At 40.1% G+C, this 21,962-nt stretch overlaps 1 protein-coding gene across 1 annotated transcript in view; it reads right to left on the minus strand.

Annotated features, from left to right (window-relative positions):
• The window catches only part of LOC126100342 (mucin-19-like), a 445,217-nt gene that overhangs the window by 22,530 nt on the left and 400,725 nt on the right, over window positions 1-21,962 (minus strand). Inside the window, exons 5-7 of the mRNA XM_049910954.1 lie at window positions 21,163-21,279; window positions 19,098-19,193; window positions 13,460-13,646 (exon numbers count right to left, since the gene is read on the minus strand). Of these exons, the coding sequence (XP_049766911.1) occupies window positions 13,460-13,646; window positions 19,098-19,193; window positions 21,163-21,279 (400 nt within the window). The remainder of the gene's footprint in view (window positions 1-13,459; window positions 13,647-19,097; window positions 19,194-21,162; window positions 21,280-21,962) is intronic.

Here is a 21,962-nt window from a genome sequence, read left to right on the forward strand (position 1 = left end):
TCATGGACTACTGTCAAAAAGTCATTCTTGTCTGTGGTTTTATCTGATTGTCTAGTGTTTGTTAACATTTAGAGCTTGCATATCCATTACGTACAGAAGTTTTTGTGAGAGTTGAGTTAGTTGTGAAAAGTCACTGTTGATACATTTGTATTCAGTAATATTTTCGGTGCCACTGGAATCCCCCAGTAACGCTGTTGTCACTGTGTATTCTGATACACAGCATCTGACCAGTCTGTCTCCAATCAGGCATGAGTGGTGGCTAGTGGTGGATTCATGTCTCCCTGGGCAGAAGGAGAATGTGGAAACATGCAGCATGGATGACTCATTACATCTTAGCTACAAGGTACCGCTCAGTGTTGAAAACAGTTCTGAGCCAGTGATCAAATCTCCAGCCCAGTCTGGACAAGAGCAGAGGGTGGGCTATGGAGCCCTTCAGGAAAATAGCAAGTGGGAGAAGGGGCAGGGGAGCTCATATGTAATGTGGAGGAGGCTCTGCCAGCAACTGTTGTGTGCACTGGGTGGAATCAACTGCATATTGTGGCTCATGTCAGCAAGAATGATGCATGCTGCTTGGGTTCTGAGGTAAGCTTTGGTCCCTTTTAGTGGATGACTGACTTGATGTAAGCTAACATCAAACTTGAGGTACAGGCTAAGCTCACTCTTTGTAACGACGTACCCAGGGTCAGTTGCTTGCGGCAGAGTGGTAGGTCTAAAGCAGAGGCTTAGATGATTCTGCAATGATACTGAATGCCAATTTTTTTACGTCCATTCAGTGGCAGGTGCTGTGTAAGAGCACAAGAGCACATTATCACCCAAACTTTTGACACATAGCAGATTTATTGGTTATTTGTCTGTGAATGCTGTTAGACATAACAGATGCTGCTATCTGGAAGATGCAGCACTTAAATCTACTGTGCTACTGCTTCTTTATACTCTGTGAAATTTGCAACAGGGCCGTGAGCACACCTTCAGTTGTGCACATTTTAAGGAGGTTTTTTGCATGACCAAATCACATGACATAATTGCCTTATGGGCCAAATACATACAGATTTGATAAACAATGTGCACAGTTGACGATGTGCATGCTTAGCCCTTGCCTCCCAACTAGAAGTTTACGTCAGTGCCACCAAGTGGTAGCGTACTGTGACAGACTTTTACCCCCATCTGCTCGACATAAATCCTGCTACATGATAGCACACTCCTCAAATATGGTGGTTCACTCACTATATACTGCAGCGAAATTAGATAGGACGTCAGTATGTGTTAAAGTTGTACTGACAGTAAACCTATTTTGTGGGTTTCTGAGTAAGTTATGGTGTATTAAGTTATGAATTTTATCATATAGTAATCCATTCAAGCACTTTCAAGGGAAATTCCCCACTGAGTGGTAAGATGGGCCAGTGGATAGACCATCAAAAACTGCACACACATCAAGCACAAAGGAAGAAGGTGTACTTAACTGTAAAAAAAGTAAAATAGAAAAAACAAATGGTCCAAGCTTAAGAAGTACATCAAGTGTGCTGGAACAGCCATGTGGCTTGGTTAACTGGTCATGGTGTTCAACTACAAAGTGGATAAGCAGTGTCCAAAACTCCCTCGTGCCAATTTATTTTGTTTACTTTTTACACAACATAAGATGCATTTGGACCCAAAAATGTGTACTTGAAGAATGGGGAAAGGGAATAATAATCCCAATTTTCAAGAAGAATGACAGGAAAGTATGTGACAACCATCGAGGGCTCACACTCATATCCCAAGTAGCAAAAATAATGGAGAGGATACTGGAAAGAAGAGTGAGAGAAAAAGTGAAAGGGCAGTTAGAAGAGGACCAGTATGGCTTTCGTCATGGTAGACCAACAGTGGACTCAATCTTTAGTATGAGACAGTTGATGGAAAGACATTGGGAGTATAGGAAAGATCTGGTGATGACATTTCTCAACCTAGTGAAAGCATATGACAGTGCTCCCATGGAAAAGGTACTGGCAACCTTGAAGAGGAAGGGAGTTTGAAAGCAAACATTTGAAGTCATCCAGGCAATGTACAAAAAATGCTCTAGTTGTGTGCAGACACCAGTTGGAAGAACTGAATGGTTTAAGTACACTCCTGGAAATTGAAATAAGAACACCGTGAATTCATTGTCCCAGGAAGGGGAAACTTTATTGACACATTCCTGGGGTCAGATACATCACATGATCACACTGACAGAACCACAGGCACATAGACACAGGCAACAGAGCATGCACAATGTCGGCACTAGTACAGTGTATATCCACCTTTCGCAGCAATGCAGGCTGCTATTCTCCCATGGAGACGATCGTAGAGATGCTGGATGTAGTCCTGTGGAACGGCTTGCCATGCCATTTCCACCTGGCGCCTCAGTTGGACCAGCGTTAGTGCTGGACGTGCAGACCGCGTGAGACGACGCTTCATCCAGTCCCAAACATGCTCAATCGGGGACAGATCCGGAGATCTTGCTGGCCAGGGTAGTTGACTTACACCTTCTAGAGCACGTTGGGTGGCACGGGATACATGCGGACGTGCATTGTCCTGTTGGAACAGCAAATTCCCTTGCCGGTCTAGGAATGGTAGAACGATGGGTTCGATGACGGTTTGGATGTACCGTGCACTATTCAGTGTCCCCTCGACGATCACCAGTGGTGTACGGCCAGTGTAGGAGATCGCTCCCCACACCATGATGCCGGGTGTTGGCCCTGTGTGCCTCGGTCATATGCAGTCCTGATTGTGGCGCTCACCTGCACGGCGCCAAACACGCATACGACCATCATTGGCACCAAGGCAGAAGCGACTCTCATCGCTGAAGACGACACGTCTCCATTCGTCCCTCCATTCACGCCTGTCGCGAGACCACTGGAGGCGGGCTGCACGATGTTGGGGCGTGAGCGGAAGACGGCCTAACGGTGTGCGGGACCATAGCCCAGCTTCATGGAGACGGTTGCGAATGGTCCTCGCCGATACCCCAGGAGCAACAGTGTCCCTAATTTGCTGGGAAGTGGCGGTGCGGTCCCCTACGCCACTGCGTAGGATCCTACGGTCTTGGCGTGCATCCGTGCGTCGCTGCGGTCCGGTCCCAGGTCGACGGGCACGTGCACCTTCCGCCGACCACTGGCGACAACATCGGTGTACTGTGGAGACCTCACGCCCCACGTGTTGAGCAATTCGGCGGTACGTCCACCCGGCCTCCCGCATGCCCACTATACGCCCTCGCTCAAAGTCCGTCAACTGCACATACAGTTCACGTCCACGCTGTCGCGGCATGCTACCAGTGTTAAAGACTGCGATGGAGCTCCGTATGCCACGGCAAACTGGCTGACACTGACGGCGGCGGTGCACAAATGCTGCGCAGCTAGCGCCATTCGACGGCCAACACCGCGGTTCCTGGTGTGTCCGCTGTGCCGTGCGTGTGATCATTGCTTGTACAGCCCTCTCGCAGTGTCCGGAGCAAGTATGGTGGGTCTGACACACCGGTGTCAATGTGTTCTTTTTTCCATTTCCAGGAGTGTATGTTATGGGACTATGACAAGGAAGTGTGATATCACCATTACTATTTATAATGGTGATGGATGAAATAGTCAGAGAGACGAAAGAAGCCCATAGAGGAAGGGAGATGAAGCTGTTACTATTTGCTGGTGATATTATGGTGTGGGCAACAAGTAGTACAGAGGTACAAAAACAAATAGTCAGCCTAACTGATAAGGTCGAGATATATGGAATGAAATTTAGTGTGGAGAAAAGCAAGACCATGGTGGTAACCAGAGGGGATAGAGAGGGCAAGGGACAAATTCATATTAAGGGACGGGATATTGAAATAGTGGACAACTTTAAATATTTGGGAAGTCTATTAATGGAGAATGCTCGTTTGGAGACAGAAATCAGCAAAACCATATAACAGAGAAGTACATTTTACCAGTGTGTGAAGGGCTTGGTGTGGGGAAGGGAAGTGCCAATGAGGTGCAAGCTGGTGCTATACAGGACTTACTTCACACCCATACTAATTTATTGCTCAGAGACTTGACTATGACTGGAAGAGAGGAAAGTAGCATACAATCCAGTGAAATGAATTCTGAGAACTATGCTAGAGAAAACGAGGGGAGAGGGGGAGGGGGGGGGGGGAGAGAGAGAGAGAGAGAGAGAGAGAGAGAGAGAGAGAGAGAGAGAGAGAGAAATGAAGATGTTAGGAAGGAAATTAGAGTGGAGAAGTTGACTGAGGAAATTGAAAAGAATAGATTACAATAGTTTTGGCATGTGAAGAGGATGGGAGAGGGAAGAATACAAAGAAGAATGGCGGAGTTCAAGATTGAGGGCAAGAGGTGAAGAGGAAGACCAAGAACAAGATGGAGTGGTACAAAAGAGATGAGTTTAAAGAGGAGAAACCTGCTATGGGACCAAATTGTGGAAGAAGAATGATGGAAAGACCAAATAAAGTGGTGAAGTACCATTGATATCCCAACCCAACCAAATGTTGGATAGACGGGAAATGAAGATGATGATGATGATGATGATGATGACAACACTATCAACTGTCTGTCTGGTCATTGAATTGGTTGTCATCTTTCTGTAGTCCTGGTAATTGTTGTACTATACACTGGTTATAGAATATGAGTCACATGGTATGAATACATTACTTTGCAAGTAAGTGGGATGAATAGTGAGAGCAGCAACATCAAACACAGACATCTCACTGAAATGAAAACAACAAATAAATGTGAGCAATGCTACAACAAAGGAATTCAAGAATCAAAACTTCCAAAATGGAATGCAACTTCAAAAATGTTAAAAACGTATGTTTTGATAGAGCACACGTAAAACTGAGTGATTATGAAACTGTTGCATTCATTTGTTGCAGCTTATGTAACGAACTATTATGTTTTCATCATTTCTTTGGGAGTGATCACATTCACATTCATTCGAACACCTAAATTGGGCAAGGAGGCATATGTCACTCACTCATCTGGCATACAAGTTAGGTGCATCGATAAGAGATTTCTTTCGTATGACACACATACTGTCACTAATGCTGTGTATGACATAGCAATGTGTTTTCTAGTGGAGACGTCAGTGGACTTGTCGCCTTTTCATCAAACATTTGTGCTTGCCATTTGAATGCCACTTCCTTTCGGCTGCTAATAGAGTAGCTGTGCAGAATCCCACTTTCATTATGTGCCTCTTCTTTACACCTCGCTGTTGCAAATGGACATTACAGCATGTCACGGACATAAATTTGAATATAAGAACAGATATGTCAATGACTGGACAGACAGTTCATAATCTTGTGGGGAAAAAAAGAAAGAAAGAAAGGTAAAAAAAGTACTGGCACGATGGTATTTTGAAGATGGGCTCATCCGCTTTGGCTTTGCAGTCCAACACTGTCACCGTTAATCACAACACCATGACTCTGCATCTGTGCTCAGTGTTGTACTTCCTGAGCTATGATTGTTCATCGTTTCTATTTTTTTTTTTTTTCCCCACTGTTCGTTATACCTTCTTCCTGTTTTCATGCTTGATCTATATTTAGTTTTTGATGTGCTATCCAATGGGCCCTCTTACCGCTAGATGTGAAGGTAGTGCAATGGAGAATTTCCCTTGTTAGAATCATAAGAGTCTAAAGGACATCACCGATGATTGTGAGATTCTAGCATTTATTCATACTTCTGATATCTGTTGATCTTATGGTGAGTCTGGTTTATCTGTGCTGTAGGCCCACATTGTATATATGAAAATTCATGGAAAGCTGTATCACTCACTTAAATGTTGGGTCGAGGGCAGTGTGCTTTAGGCCCTTATGGATCTCAGTGCCTCATTTGTATTCTAGTCAAGTGACCATTTTTGTAGACATTACTAGTTGAGTTTTCCACAGATGGCACTTTGTCTTTGGAGTTGATTGTTTACTATGCAGGAATTGGCTATCACGTGAAGAGTAAACATGTACTATGTCAAATCTATTTTAAATGCTAACAGTAAAGCAAAGCCGTGAGGAGGGGTTGTGAGTGATGCTGGGTAGCTCTGTCAGTAAAGCACTTGCCTGCAAAAGGCAAAGGCCCCAAGTTCGAGTCTCAATTCGCCGCAAAGTTTTAATCTGCCAAGAAGTTTCATATCAGTGCACACTCCACTGCAGAGTGAAATTCTCCCTCTGTGAACCCAAAATTAAATTAACCAGCAAAAGTTAGCTGCAAAGGAACTAGAGCCTCCAAGAACAGATCCTTTGATTGAGAGAGTAATGAAATCAAATAAGCATCACTACAAGCAAACATTTAACAAGAAAGTGTACAGTTAGCACAAGTTGTTGTGTGGGAGTAGCGCAAGATCACTTGAGTAACACAATTAATGTTGAATAAAAGGAAATTTACATTGAGCCTAACACTTCTCAAACCCCCATTCATAATATTTTCCCATGACCTGTTAAAAATGTAAACAGCTGTGACATCATGCTCATCAAAAGCATTTGATGTTACAAAGTACTGCACAGTCTTCACCCAAAAGCCTTTAACATATTCTGCTGTCTACAGAAGCTTGTGTGTGCATGTGTGTTGTTGTTGTAAGTGGCATATTTTCTTTGCAGCTAAGGTTTTCTTTTTGATGCTATTCTCTAGTTTAAGTTTTATTGCTAAAATACTGTTCTGCAGTAGCAGGCTAAAGTAAAATTCATTGTTAGAGAGTGAAAAATTCCCACTTTTTCCCAGATTTCCTGATTGTCTCAAGTGGACACACCCTATTTGTTAAAAATATCATTGCAATCAACTAAATGTTAAGCTATTGATCGCAGATTAGAGTTACTGAGGAGACATCAGCTTTTTGCCAAATAGTAGCCTTCTTTGAAGTGGCCTAAGTATGAATACTATTATGCACTAGAGTGATTGTCCATTATCAGTACAATATGGAATTGATATGTCTATGATTTCCTTGTCTTCTGTTAATGTATACCTTGGCTCATCCTACATCTTTGATGAGATCTATGGAAAATTATGATGAGTGAATTTACATTGGTTATGCTTTATACTGTTTGCACATTTATTTTTATCTACCTGCTTCAATAAAGGATTGCCACACACTTCACATTAAAGATGAAAACCAAGAGGCATTATTAGCTGGGACATTCCTTAGGAATTAGCTGCCTAAATCTATGAAAGGTTTTCCTCATACATCCTTCCAGAACCATTCCTTTACAAAATTTGAGATTTAAGTGTGAGTGTTTAGTGAAAATGATCATGCAAAGTGCATATTGAGTGTAGTTTATCTTTGTGTTGTTTCTGATGAAAGATTTGAGAAGGATAGATCCTAAGGCTGGACACCATATGTTACTCTCAAACTGTATGAAGGGACCCAACAAGCTTAACATCTTCAACTGACAAAGGAATCAGAATGATTCAGAGGGGTCAGAGTCTAAATGAGGACAGCTGAACAAATTGTGGTGATTAGGAACTTTACTCCAAATTTGTCCAAACAATAGTAGTCAGGAAGCAAGCTTTGGCCAACTTCTCTCACGCAGAGCACCACCACACAAGTTTGCGATAGTGATGACAGCCCGGAGAAACTTTCAACTAATTATATCAGCAAATTAAGTAAGCACAAAACCAAAATAAAGGTTCTGGACACAAACTGTTTTTGCAGAAGGAAGCCAAACTAAAGAAGCACATGAGAAACAAAAGGAGACAGGTTAAGGCCCAAACAGTACAAGCTGCTACTTCGGGCACCAAGCTCAGAGGGGTGTCAGAGGTGTCCAAGTATATGATTTATACACAGTGCATATCACAATTAGTAGTGAAAACTTACAAAGGTGAAGTCTATATAGAAAAAGGGGAAGGGGGAAGGTGCAAAATGAAAGTCACTTGTCTTGGAAAATGTTATTTAACTGACTCTTATTTAGGAAAAAAAATCAAAGATAGAAACAAACTTTAGATGGTAATGAGACAAAATTTTTGATAAAAGAGAAGAACTTGTGCAAAGTTCCAGAACTATTTCATAAGCTGATTGGAACTAACTATGTTTCTGTGACACATGAGCAGAGGTCCACTACAAAGGCTGGACTTACTGGAAACAAAGGAGACCATATCTACTCATTAGAGCAGATACACTGTGTGGCCCAGTATTGCCTAAACATACATGACCTTGCAGCACTAAATTCACGATGACAGTTGATTTTAGTAACTTATTTAGGAAGATAAGTGACAGACTGATGCTGCATTTTTCATCAGTTCCTTCTTGCAAATGGAGAAATAGCTTGTGCCAATCAGCCTTGTAGAAAAATCTTTAATAAATTTCAGTTCCTGGGTGTGTTGCAATGTGGTCTGCAATCAAAGTTCATTACTCTAGGTTACATATATAGTGAAAGAATACCATTTTTAAAAGATCTCACACTATTCTTGGGACATCACTGATGCAATTTTAACTGGATCTGATTGGCCATATATCTGACATTTATCTCAAACTGTTAATCTTATGAAAATTTAGTACCCCCCCCCCCCCTCTCAGTCTCTCTCTCTCTCTCTCTCTCTCTCTCTCTCTCTCTCTCTCTCTCTCTCTCTCTCTCTAAACTGTCACATTTCACCAAATACTGACATGTGCAGTACTGTGGATTATGAATAGTGCAGCAATATGGATTAATCAAAATGCATATCTAGATTGCTTATCATCCAATTAATTAATATGTGTTCAACAATTACGCTATTTAACATGTTACTAAATTAATATGTGCACAACAATTAAGCTACTTAACATGTTACAAACTCTAACTGAATTTAGCATATATTACACAACATTAGTCACCTTTTTGGAAGTGTCAACATTCAGACTATCCAACATTACTTCATAGCGTATTTAAGTATTAAAAATTTTGTATAAATTAATATTGCTGACTCATATTATTACTGAACTAGAAAATACAGGTATTACATCTTGCAGATACAACTGCAAAAAAAGTGCTTGCTATAGTGCTGAATTCTGAAGCACAGGAACTTTACAGTGATGAGCGTGATAGTGATGTCAATTTATAATTTAAAGACACACGTTTATGATATTTTAGAATATTGCTATTATTGGTACTGTAAGTGCCTATGATATCAAGTGAACAACAGTATCATCAGAAAATTATTTTATATGTTCATTTCATCTTTGTTCGTTGTCAAACATAGCAAATGTTACAGTCTGCCCAATGAATTCTAAACTGAGAAAATCTGCTCTGACTGTTGTTTGAATATCATTCATTTTTAGCAATAATGCATGCATTAGTACAGTATTCACAGACACTAACGTGCAGATGTCTGTTGCGACTGAAGAGAGGTATGAGTCATATAATAACTTATTTATAAACATAATTATCATGAAGTTTCACATTTCAATAAGATGTTGAATGAATTTTATTCAGTTGTTTTAATGCAGTTACTTTATGATACCATGAGCTAAAACAATAAATGACTGACTCACATCTGTGTCACATTAGCTCAGTAACAGCCATGTACAGATCAACGCTTTGGGTCTGGAGGGGATGTCACAGTTTGTTATAGTCTTAACCCACCCCACCTCCCTTCTCCTCAAACTCCCAAATTTTACCTGCCATCTGCCTCACTTTCAATGAGTCAAAAAGTTTATGATGATAACAACAACAACAATAATAATAAAATACAGATTTTTTTACTATGCTAACTATAATAATCGTAACAATTTGTTTACATCACTACTTAGCACATCACTTTAGCATAACTTCCAAGAAATTCCAGTTCACAAGAATACAGCTTTTGGAAACCATTTGCCCAAACATTTTAGGAGCATAAGTTCCATGTAATTCTTTTGAGAACTACAATTGCAACAAACTCTCATAACTTTGATATCATCAAAATTTGCATGATATAAAATCAAAGTTGTATTCGCCATTATCAGAAGAGCTATGATTGTTAACACAGGTCTGCAGACTATGGTTATATGAACATTTAATGAGGGGACTGCTGTTTCACTTTAGTCATTTCCACCTAAGTTTGACAAAGCCAGTGTTCCTGTTGTCTTTTTCCTTGTGTTTATGTGAGAGTGGGACCGGGCAGGGGGGATTCTTTCCTGTAATGTCTTGGATTATTCAGCTTCCAACTAATTTCCAGTTATGGTCAGCCATTGAATCAACAGCTTTACCTGGCTAGAATGTTCACAGCACGTTGTCAGGAAGCAGGCCAATCTACATGGATGAAAGGAACTAAAATATATGAGGAACATTTCATAAATAATGCACATTAATCTTTTTGCTTAAATCCCCCCCCCCCTCTCCAATATCTCTTTACTCCTTCAATATAGTCTCCCTGCTTCTCTATGACTGAATACCATTGTCTTGGAAGCTCTATTATTCCATCCAGGACACCACTTCTCTTCATCTGTCAAATAGCTCAGAGAAAGATAATGGTGTCGACTCATAAGTTTTGTGAACTTCGGCAACACGTCTGATGGAATCATGTCCGAGCTGAAGAGAGGATGTGGCAATACTTCCCATTCATGTTTACACAGTTTTTGGGCTACAACTTCACCAATATGCAGGTGAGCACTGTCGTGGAGAATGAGTGGCTCAGCCTTGAGCAACTAAGGAATGGTTTGGTGTATATTTCTGCACAGATTTGGCATGACGTTATGATAATACACTGCTGCGATACTTGTTCCATATGGGACTCTATCTGTCATAATGATCCCTTAGTGATCATAAGCAAAAATCACCATTTGCTTGAGGTTTAATCGAGCACATTGAAATCTTTGTTGATGTGGAGAATCTGAAGCTCTGCACTCATTGGACTGAGATTTCAACTCTGGTCCAAAGTCTCTATCCACATTTCATCAATAGCGACAATTTAACACAACACTCCTTGATCTAAATGGTTGAACAATTGTTCAAGCACCATTGCAATGTCCAGGCATTTCTGCTTCTCTTCAGCAGTCAAATAGTGTGCGACCTTCTTGCAGAAATTTTTCTCTTCTTCAAATCATTTGTCAGAATACAAAATAATGATGTTGGGGATTATTCTCACGAGTTCAAAGAGTTCCTCACAAGTCACTCTCCGATCTCCTACAAGAGCATCTGCCACACTTTATTCATCTGATGACATGTTTGGCCTTCCGCATCTTAGATTATCGTCAATGCTCATACAACCACCACAAATATTATTAACCCAACTTGAAACTACACTACAGTCCACTGTAAACTCAACATAAACTTCACTTAATGCACTGTGGATTTCTGTCAGGTTTTTGCCACATAAAGTATTGATCTTGATGTACAGCCTCTGGTCTTCAACCACTGCAGGGTCCATTTCCACCCCTTCCCAATCTAATGTTAGAGTACACAGCCAATGATAATACACTGCTGTGATACTTGTTCCATATGGGACTCTATCTGTCATAATGATCCCTTAGTGATCATAAGCAAAAATCACCATTTGCTTGTGGTTTAATTGAGCACATTGAAATCTTTTTTGATGTGGAGAATCTGAAGCTCTGCACTCATTGGACTGAGATTTCAACTCTGGTCCAAAGTCTCTATCCACATTTCATCAATAGCGACAATTTAACACAACACTCCTTGATCTAAATGGTTGAACAATTGTTCAAGCACCATTGCAATGTCCAGGCATTTCTGCTTCTCTTCAGCAGTCAAATAGTGTGCGACCTTCTTGCAGAAATTTTTCTCTTCTTCAAATCATTTGTCAGAATACAAAATAATGATGTTGGGGATTATTCTCACGAGTTCAAAGAGTTCCTCACAAGTCACTCTCCGATCTCCTACAAGAGCATCTGCCACACTTTATTCATCTGATGACATGTTTGGCCTTCCGCATCTTAGATTATCGTCAATGCTCATACAACCACCACAAATATTATTAACCCAACTTGAAACTACACTACAGTCCACTGTAAACTCAACATAAACTTCACTTAATGCACTGTGGATTTCTGTCAGGTTTTTGCCACATAAAGTATCGATCTTGATGTACAACCTCTGGTCTTCAACCACTGCAGGGTCCATTTCCACCCCTTCCCAATCTAATGTTAGAGTACACAGCCAAAAACAAAAACACCTGCTTCTTCCTAGGGCTTCCAAATACAGCTGACATAACTTTCCTTGCTGTTGCATTAAAGAATCCACAATAATAACAACGTGTATATTACTTATAAAATGTCTGTTGTAGCTTGTAATTTTCTAGAACTGCATGATCTATGAACTATGCAAAATTATGTGTGTAAAAATTGTCATGATCATGCTCTCTCTTCCACAGCTGGCAGGAGCATTGCCCACACAAAGCAAAGTTACAGGTTCAAGTTCTGGTTGAGCATACAGCTGTAATTTGCCAGGAAGCCTCACAACAGCACACACTACTGCAGAGAGAATGATTCACTCTGACTAGCCTCGCACATTAAACAATAAATCTACGTACAATGCTGCTCCAGGGAGCTTTTAATTATAGTGTAAATCAAATATAGCAATCACAATAACCCCAAACAGATATAGTAAGACAGCTATTTGTAGTAACTTTTGAATGGCGCTTAATTTATGAGCATGTTTCTTCTGTTAATAGTTTCAAAATATTCGTATTTTGGTACGTTAAGGCAGAACTGTGTAGGTTCTCTAATCAAGAGATACATTTTATTGGTAAGAAATAGATAGTAGTTCACTAGTGAAACCTGAAATACTGGAAACAACAACTGAAGGAATTAATATATTTGCGAATGTTAGAGTAATGCACACACACTTCCAGATTTGAAGAAACTGTAACAGGGTCTCTCTCCTCAGAGCTGTCAGGCACTTTTTCCGGTTTTTCTCTGGTGTTTCAGCAGATATTTCCAATATCACTTTTTCTATGTGTAGCTGGTGTCATCCCAAAGAAATACTGCTCACCATCATGTGACTCTCGCTGCTTACAGAAATCAATGGTTTGTTTCTCATTGCAAACAAAATTATTTTTGAAGTGAAATTTTACATGCACACTTGATAGAGTGGTTCAAAATCAGTGCGGTTTGATATTTGTGTTACTGACGTATGTTAACAGGGACAATAAAACATGAAGTATAACCAGTACTCTAGCAGCAACAACACCACAGTGGCTCGTGCTGACTAATACCACCATGCAGTAGCAGCATAGCATTGCTGCTGCAGTACAGTTTACTCTTAACATTTTATTGTCCCTGTTAATATATGTAAATAACACAAATATCACACCAGACTAATTTGGAACCACTCTATCAAGTGCACATGTAAAATTTCGCTTTAAAAATCATGTTGTTTGTAACGGAAAATAAATTTACACTGGATGTCATATGAAAAATGTGAGGAGAGTTATGTGCTTGACTACTATTAGGAGTCACACCCTGTATTTGTGTGTGTGTGTGTGTGTGTGTGTGTGTGTGTGTGTGTGTGTGTGTGTGGTGTGTGTGTGTGTGTGTGTGTGTGTGTGTGTGTGTTTGTTTTAAGTTGTCTTACCTTGTTCAGTACAACATCCCAATAGTGTGACTACATTTGGATGGGCTCCTAGTGTTTTCATGATCTCCATCTCACGCAGGAGATCATCTTTATCTCTCTGACTTGCATCCTCCTTCACAGTCTTAACAGCTACAAGTCTAGTGGAGCCAATGCCACCACATATATCATCTATTTCTGCTTTCAGCACCTGTTAAAGTGATCAGCATTACTACACAGTGAATAAATAACAGGAAATACAAAAATATTTTACCAACTCTGCTCCACACAATAAAACATTTTATAAGTAAATGGAGTATTTCATTGAGGGAAGTTGCTGTTAAAAATAAGAATAATGTGGGGCATCAGCCAACTATAGCATTCATTCACCTATTGGTTAAGATATTGATCATGCACACTTAGTGACAAAAAAAGAACTGGAAAACACTCCAAACATCCATGAGAACAAGTCATCTTCAGCCAAAGAAAAATTTTTATGATCTAAACATATTTATGTATAGCAGGTGGACAAGAAAGGTTAAGCAGTGAACTTCTTTTTTTTCCAACATACATCTCTAAAGACGTACATGCAATTTTGTTGATGTCAACATCTACATGTGTACACCACAAACCACTAGAATTTCATGAGATTAATGGTACAAACATGGTTTTAGCCCCTATTGTACCATTTTCAAATGCATACAGTGAAATTTTACCAATATGATGAAATAAATGGATGTAAGAGAATATAATCCAGTGACTCATACTGAAACATTAGCTGCCAGAATTTTAAGAGTAAGCCTTGTCATCTGTGGGAATTCACTGAACATTTCTATCAACTTTTCTGCTGTAAAACAAACCTATGACAGAGTACAGGAATCTCAACATTCAGTTATTGTAAACTGGAAAGGAGTCTACACATCAGGTGGATAATAATTTTGTAAGCAACTTTCTTCACAGTTGAATTACATTTCCTAGCATTCTTTTAACAAGTCTCCTGTTATCCACCCAGAAATTTGGTTTACATCAACGAAAATAATCAATTTTTGAAAAAAATAAGTAATAGAATAGATAAAAAATGTACTCATGTACTCATCACATGGCGGGAACACACACATATAAAAAAGGTATTACAATGTACCAGCTTTTGGTGCCAGTGGCTCTTTCTTTTGGCAGAAGAGCTGAAGGGGAAGGAGCAGGGATGAAGGAATAGGACTGGTGAGGTTTAGGAAAAGGGGTAGAGTTTGGAAAAGTTACCCAGAACCCAGGATGGGGAGACTAACCAGTTGGGATGACAAGGAATGACTGATTGTTGGCCACTGCACCAGATTAGATTTAAAAAACTGAGAGCTTAAAAGTGGAAGACAGGGTAAAAATTAGGTTTGCATGATGATCCTACTGTAAGTTGCTCTGAACAACTATTCCTTTCTATTAGATAGTTATGAATGATTCCTGTGACATGCTGATAATGTGGCAAAATTAGGGACAGTTTATACATAGTCTGGCCATTTTGTGTGAACTGTTGTGGCAGGAATAATTAGAAATTATTGTTCCTTTTAGTATAAGAGTTGTGCTTTCCACATCACAGCACTTCATAATTTTTAGCAAGCCTTGTGAATGTGCCATACATTATTAGAACAAAAGCGAATATTTAACTATAAACCAAATACTTTTATTTCTGAGAAAGACTTCTCATCCCCTGTGGTAAGTCTCCCCTGACCCATGGTTCTGGATGACTTTCCTGAAATCTATCCCTTTCCCTAGACCATTCCAGTACTTTTCCCTCGCCGCTCTTCCTTCCCATTTAAACCTTCTTTCTGAGGAAGGAGCAACTGGCTCAGCAAGCTTGACTACTTATAACCTTCTTTTATGTATGTGTTCTGCCCCCACTTGGTTAGTAGATTTTTTATCCATCAAATTAAATTATTTTGTTAAAATTCGTTTGGTTAGATAGATATAATCCAATGCACTCATTTTGCCCCATTAACAATGTGTTATTATGGAGACTTACTTCCAGATAACATCTGTGTTCATTTGCAGTCAATCTGTCTACAATGCCCAATGTCCAACCTGTTTCTATTCATGAAGAATATTCTGCAGGCTCAGAATATTTTTTCGTGAAGAAAATTCTGCGGGCTTTGACATATCCAACAGGACTGCATGGAGGTTACTTCATCAACAGTTCATGTACACATAATGTTATCAATGTGTGCAACATCTTTTGCTTGCTCGTCACCAATCATGTAAGAACTTTTGCCTACAGATTGTTACACAAACTTCCAACCCATTGTTTGTATCTTTGGCCTCATTTACGTATGAGACAAATTAGGAAAATAAAGAACAGTAAATACTGTTAACCATCTTTTTTGGGTAGATAAAAACCTTTATGGGACAATCCAGTCAGGTATTACCAGGTGGATAAAAACTAACATGTATAAAGGTTCATACATTCCTCTAGGATGTGTACGGGGAATTTACTCAGAATACTCTTCTAGGTTTTGCTACAGGATGTGACATTGCAAATGAGAGGGAGCATGTTGTTTTGTAATGGTGATGCAATGTACTTCAGACTCACTGTTTAAGATGCACAGAATAGTATGTGCCATGTTTGTATGTGACGTCAATCACTTGGACTATTATTTAAAACACTTGGTTTATGCAGGTGTTCCTAATTCAGAGGTGCTTTGTCAAAGCGTCATGGAAGCCACTCAACACCACCTGGGTTTCAGCCATGGCGGCTCATTTCACCTTCCCACTAATAGCTTTTGGCTAGCATCTCATCAGCTGGCACATATTACTCCTTTGTGCAATTACTGCTGGCACAACTAGGCTTTAAAAACAGACACTAGGACAGAATTGAGAGATGCATTAGAACAGTGCAGCACAGGTTGTTTACGTGCAGTCTTCACTGAGTGTCGAGCTGGGTCAAGCGGCAGTGCTTGGGCACATGGTGTGGATTGGCATGATGTCGTCATTCACTCTTCTTCACCAGCACTGGGTAGAAGGCAAAAGGTTTGGTTTGCCTTTGCTGTGCACATGTGGTTGTTCAGCTCCACAGATGTTCATGTTTATATTTATTGAGTCATCATGCGTGCCTCTGTTATTTGACTTTATGCAATTCTATGACAGATTTATTGCCCTGCCTGCTCTGTGTGTTTTTTGAAGTGACTTGTGTTAATCTGCTGGGCAGGGTTCTCTCTAAAAAACTGCCAGGGTTAAAGTTGTTATGGTGATTTGTAATGTATCCAGCTTTCACATATAATTATATCATGGGCCTATGAATTACCTGGTGTTTTAAAATTTTGCATTTGGCTTTAAATTGTTTTGTGTGAGAGAACAAACTGTTTCTGAATTTTCATACCTGTTTTCACTATGTTTTAGAAGCTAGTGTGCTCTCTGGTATTATTGTTATCCAGCCTTCTACATTTTGTCTGCTATGACCTCCAGCTAATGGTAAGACCTTAGTGAGTCGTTATTTATATTCCTTCCTAGAAGAATTTACAACTCTCTTTGGGTAGTTCTGTTTTACACCTTACATTTTTAGTGAAGCTTATTTCCTAGGGTGTATGACCATATTGGGCAGGGTTCTATAAGTGCAATAGTGGATAAACAATAACTTTCACTTGTAGTGTAATTCAGTGACATATTTAGGTTTAGTTTTTGTTAAGAGCACCTACTAAGTTTTTTGGGGAGTGTTCTGTGTTAGTAGCTTCTTTCCATGTGGGCCTGGCTTGCTTGTCGTCACGTGGATGGTTCTCAACCATTACCTAGTGTGGCTTGCTATTTGTTTGCAGTCTCACATCCAGGCTGTCTGTGCTCAAGTTGAGTACCATTACCTGACTTGCACTGTAAATGGAATTTTGTTGTCGGCCAAGAGGTCTTTATCTTACTAACTGACTTCACAGAGGGAATTTTCCAGTTAATGTTTTTGTTCTGTTTAATACATACTGTAACCTTGCTCTAAATTTTATTGTAAATTATTTGCTGTAAACCTTTCATGTAAGCTGTAAAGGTGAACTGTTATGTTTCATTAACTAGTTACTATTTATCTTTTGATGGCCTGCCTAATCTCTTGATTTTGAGCACGCTTGAAGAAATTTATCTAGAACTCAGTTTTAATTATTTTTATTTACTGGTTTGTATAATGTTTTTAATGTAATTTCAAATCTTGTAAAGGCCAATATTATTTAAGATCTTATCTTCCTGCATCTTGTTTAAGGCCAATTCACAGTAATACAATGATGATCTTATTCACCATTTTGAACAGTTTCAAGTGTGTAAATTTAACATGGCAAATTATCTTGGAATTTTCCTTCCTGTTTTTCTTAAAGGGGACCTGCTGTTACTTAAAGAAATAAATATTTGTCAACAAAAGGACAAATGATGTTAGTTAAAGGGGTGTAGTCCTATGTCAGTTCCTCGATCCTGGTAATTCCCAATTTCACGAGTGTTGGAAAGGTTGGGACAATGTATTATTTGACAAGTGTACACACAAACTGAAATGAAATTCAGACCATTGTTTAGGAATTTCACATCAGGGAATTTTGTACGTCTCTCTACTAAACCAAAGATGAAAGGATGAAGACCTTCAGTCATACATTAACAAGGAATTTTTTTCCTTCCTTGGTGCAAGAAATCTGTTTCCAAGGTTGTAGAGGTGAACATTCTCAGCTGTCTAACTGAATGAACTTCTTATGATTTTATATACAATGTGTTATGTTTCTGGCTAAAATGTATAAAAAGAAATTAATTTGTTAGTACTCTGTATGTATGGTTCTTTTAAAAATAACTGAAATTATGAAATTTCTGGCATAGGCCTACTAACAACTCATATCATTAATTGCACAATCTAACACTAATTATTAAACCTTTTTCTGGACTCATTTACAATATAATGATATAACTTGAAGATTCTTCTTTTGGCATGAAAGGATGTAAACTCTTTTGCTTTGGAAACTCTTTGGAATATTGGATTGGATTGTTTGGGGGAAGAGACCAAACAGCGAGGTCATCGGTCTCATCGGGTTAGGGAAGGATGGGGAAGGAAGTCGGCCATGCCCTTTGCAAAGGAACCATCCCAGCATTTGCCTGGCACGATGCAGGGAAATCACGGAAAACCTAAATCAGACTGGCCGGACGTGGGATTGAACCGTCGTCCTCCCGAACGCGAGTCCAGTGTGCTAACCACTGCGCCACCTTGCTCGGTTTTGGAATATTGTTAGTACCGCAGAAAGCTAGTAGTAGTAGTGGGCATGCCTCAGCTGGAGTCAGGCGTGTTTTTGATTGTTACTCTAATAATGTAATTAGTGGTGTGGTAAAAATGGAGTTGTGAAGTCAGTGTGGTATAGAAGAATGGGATCAAATAAAAAGAAATCCATAGGAACACGTGAATCTTCATCAGTTATTTTGTGTTAAGGAACCTGTTAAATCATAACTGCAGCCTCAAGAATGTACCCTAGACACAAGAAGACTTGGAGTCAACACCAATTAGATAACAAAGATGAGCAAAAAGTTTCTTTTGTATGTGTTATGTCTCTTGAAGCTTTCAAAATTTGTACAAAGACAGAGAGTTTTAATAGTGATGTGTGGGAGGGTAAGCTTACAGTGGTGATGCCTAAGCTATGAAATAGATTTCTACCAAGTACAAAATGAGTAATTCAACCTGTCCAAAGTTCCCTTGGCCAAGCACCGTTTGCAGCCGCAGTTTGGAACGGGGCACTTCCCAGCAGGTTACAGGCAGGGTCTCCTGCTCCCAGCCCTGCAACAGACGTACACAAGATGTGACACATACATCAGTTAGTAGATCACTCTCATGGCGAAGCACATAAAATAAGATAATGATTATGGTTTCATGGCATTATTGATATGCTATCAAGTCTTCGCTGAATAATAAAGTACAAATTTGGAAAGCGCACTCTCACATAATACTAAACTTTGTTAACAATGAATGGCTGTTAGACAAAAGTATCTCGTTCAACAATACAGGCTTTGGTAAATTACATTCTCATGTGAAGTTATGCCTGACAATAAAACAGGGTTTTCCAGCCCAAGTTCACAATCTATGATGCAAGGAATGGATTAGCTAATAGTGGAATATTAAATAAGAAATGAGCAGCTTTGGCCATTTGCTTTGAAATATTTTGAAGCAGTCAACATGAGCCTACAAAAAGTCTGGAAAGAGCCTGTCATAGCAATTGTGTTAATTATAAGGACTTGGCAACAAGTAATAACAACTGGGTCAAAGCTATTCGCTTTGGCAGCGAAGACACTATTTTGTCTTAGCATTAGTATGCAGTCACTTCACTAAGTTTCATAATGCAGCACTATAATTGAACGAATAGTTATTAATTTTAATTATATCCGATTTGTCGTTGGGCACTACAGTTCGTAAGTCATGCTTCAAGTTCATTGATTTCCTCACGTTTGTTTTTTATTGTTAATACAGTAAAAAACCGTCTTCACACCGGAATGGTGTTGTAAATAGAAGTGGTATTTTTAAAAAAGTTTCGTTCTGTCAAGGGCGTACCCAGCGGAGGGGGGGGGGGCAGTGCTCATCCTCCCCACCCCACCCATGCCAGTAGAATAACCAAAAGCACATCCTGCCTCATCAAGCTGAGAGATTAGGCCGAAGAAAGACAGAACACTTAGTGGGTTTTTGATTAGTATCTGGCCTATCCAGAACATTTATCGTGAAGCCTAACTATTTCATGGTTCACCGCAAAACGAGTTTGCTTACATCTTTCTTCTTAAAATCTCTTTATCTTTCACTGGTGCCATGTCCCGCACTAACGCAGGGTCAGCATTGTTAGGAACGGATTTGGCAAGGTTACTGAAAAGGGGTGGCTGGATGCCCTTCCTACAACCACCCCGTACAGCCCCGGGGCAGAATTAGTGTACCCCTGCTGTCTGCGTCGAGTGTAATTCATGGAATAGTGCAAGCGTGTTCAGATGTCTGCGAGTCGTGGAACAGAGGCGAAATGTGGGGACCAGCCCAGTATTCACTTAGCGGGATGTGGGAAACCGCCCAAAAACCACATCCAGGCTGGCCGGCACATTGACCGACGACGGTAATCCACCGGGCGGTTTCGATCCGGGACCAGTGCGCCTAGCCGAGTCCAGGAAGCAGTGCATTAGCGCCCTCGGCTAACCTAGCGGGTTTAAAATCTCTTTATCTTCCGCTTTTATTGTACTTCCAGGACAGTTTAAGGCAGAAGAGACAGGAACCGCTGATTGGGGCGCCAAGCTGAGAGACAGCCAGAGAAGATACAACTGTTAAGATTTCTATATAGGACATTTCACAATTAGTAACGGCTGGGACGATCGCCAGTGATGGCACAATCGTTAAGATTTCTATGCAGGATGTGTCACAATTAGTAACTGCCAAGCTGAGAGCAGCGCTAAGTGCTAGATTTGTATATAGTTTGTAGCACAATTAGTAGCGAAAACTGACACGGTGAAACGTACGAAGGAAAAAGTGGAAGGATGGGAGGGGGGAGACACGTGGTGGTGGTGAAGGGGTGGGGGTGGGGGGGGGGGTTTTCAGGAAACTGATAAGGCGCTTGTGTGGAAAAACTTTCTCGAACCAGCCCTGAGTATGTGCTATGGATTAACCTCGCGTTTAAGCATGTAAGGCTACTGGAATGGTGACGGTAGTAATTAAGGGTCATCGATCCTTGTCTCTACACACACCGTGGTCACCGCAATGGCAGTGATGCCGCAGTACTGACCAGGTGCGTCTGCAGTCTTGTTGCCTTGGAATCGGCGTCGATGTCGGTGTCTGCCCTGCTGATGAGTCCACGCGGCGGGCAGCTCACTTCGGAACACGTGTCAGATTCGTCCAGGAACTGTAACAGACACACAAACAGGAACACTTTCACATATAATACTACTCTCCCGTACACACTCTGGTTGTAGCTCTTTAATTATCTCTTTAATAATTAACTTTCCAATAATGTATATATGCGGTTTAAAGCATAAATCAGCGACTCAAGCTCAGAGTAAATCGGACTTTTTATCAGTTTTTGAATTAAAATATAACAAAGTTTACGAACAACTACTTTCAATGAGTTTTCCTCCTTATCTTCGCCTAAATTTTACTTTGAATCTCCTTGCTTTGTCTCACTGATATGTCACTGAAGTCACGTTTGGCAAATGTGTCGCATTCTATCGAAAAGCTAGCTAAACGTAACAATCTAATTTCACCCTCACTCGAACATAAGTAGTTTTTTTATCGTTTTTAATTTGCTTAAACAGGTTCGCAAGATTATGCAGTCACTGATATTTTGATTGATATCCGCAAAGCTGTTTAAATGTTTGCATAAACGTCTCTTAACCCATAACGGCATATTTGCTTCAGCACACGCTCGCTGCTCGTTCAGAGCCTACCATACCATTCTGTAGCAAAAAGAATTCCATAGTACGTACGAGCCCTAATTTCTCGAAACTAACCTTCGTGGTCTTTACGCGAAATATGCGTTGGCGGCAGTAGAATCGATCTGCAGTCGGCCTCAAAAGACGCTTCTCTAAG

The sequence above is a fragment of the Schistocerca cancellata genome, chromosome 9 (genome assembly GCF_023864275.1).
Source record: "Schistocerca cancellata isolate TAMUIC-IGC-003103 chromosome 9, iqSchCanc2.1, whole genome shotgun sequence".
Classification (NCBI taxonomy): Eukaryota; Metazoa; Arthropoda; class Insecta; order Orthoptera; family Acrididae; genus Schistocerca; species Schistocerca cancellata.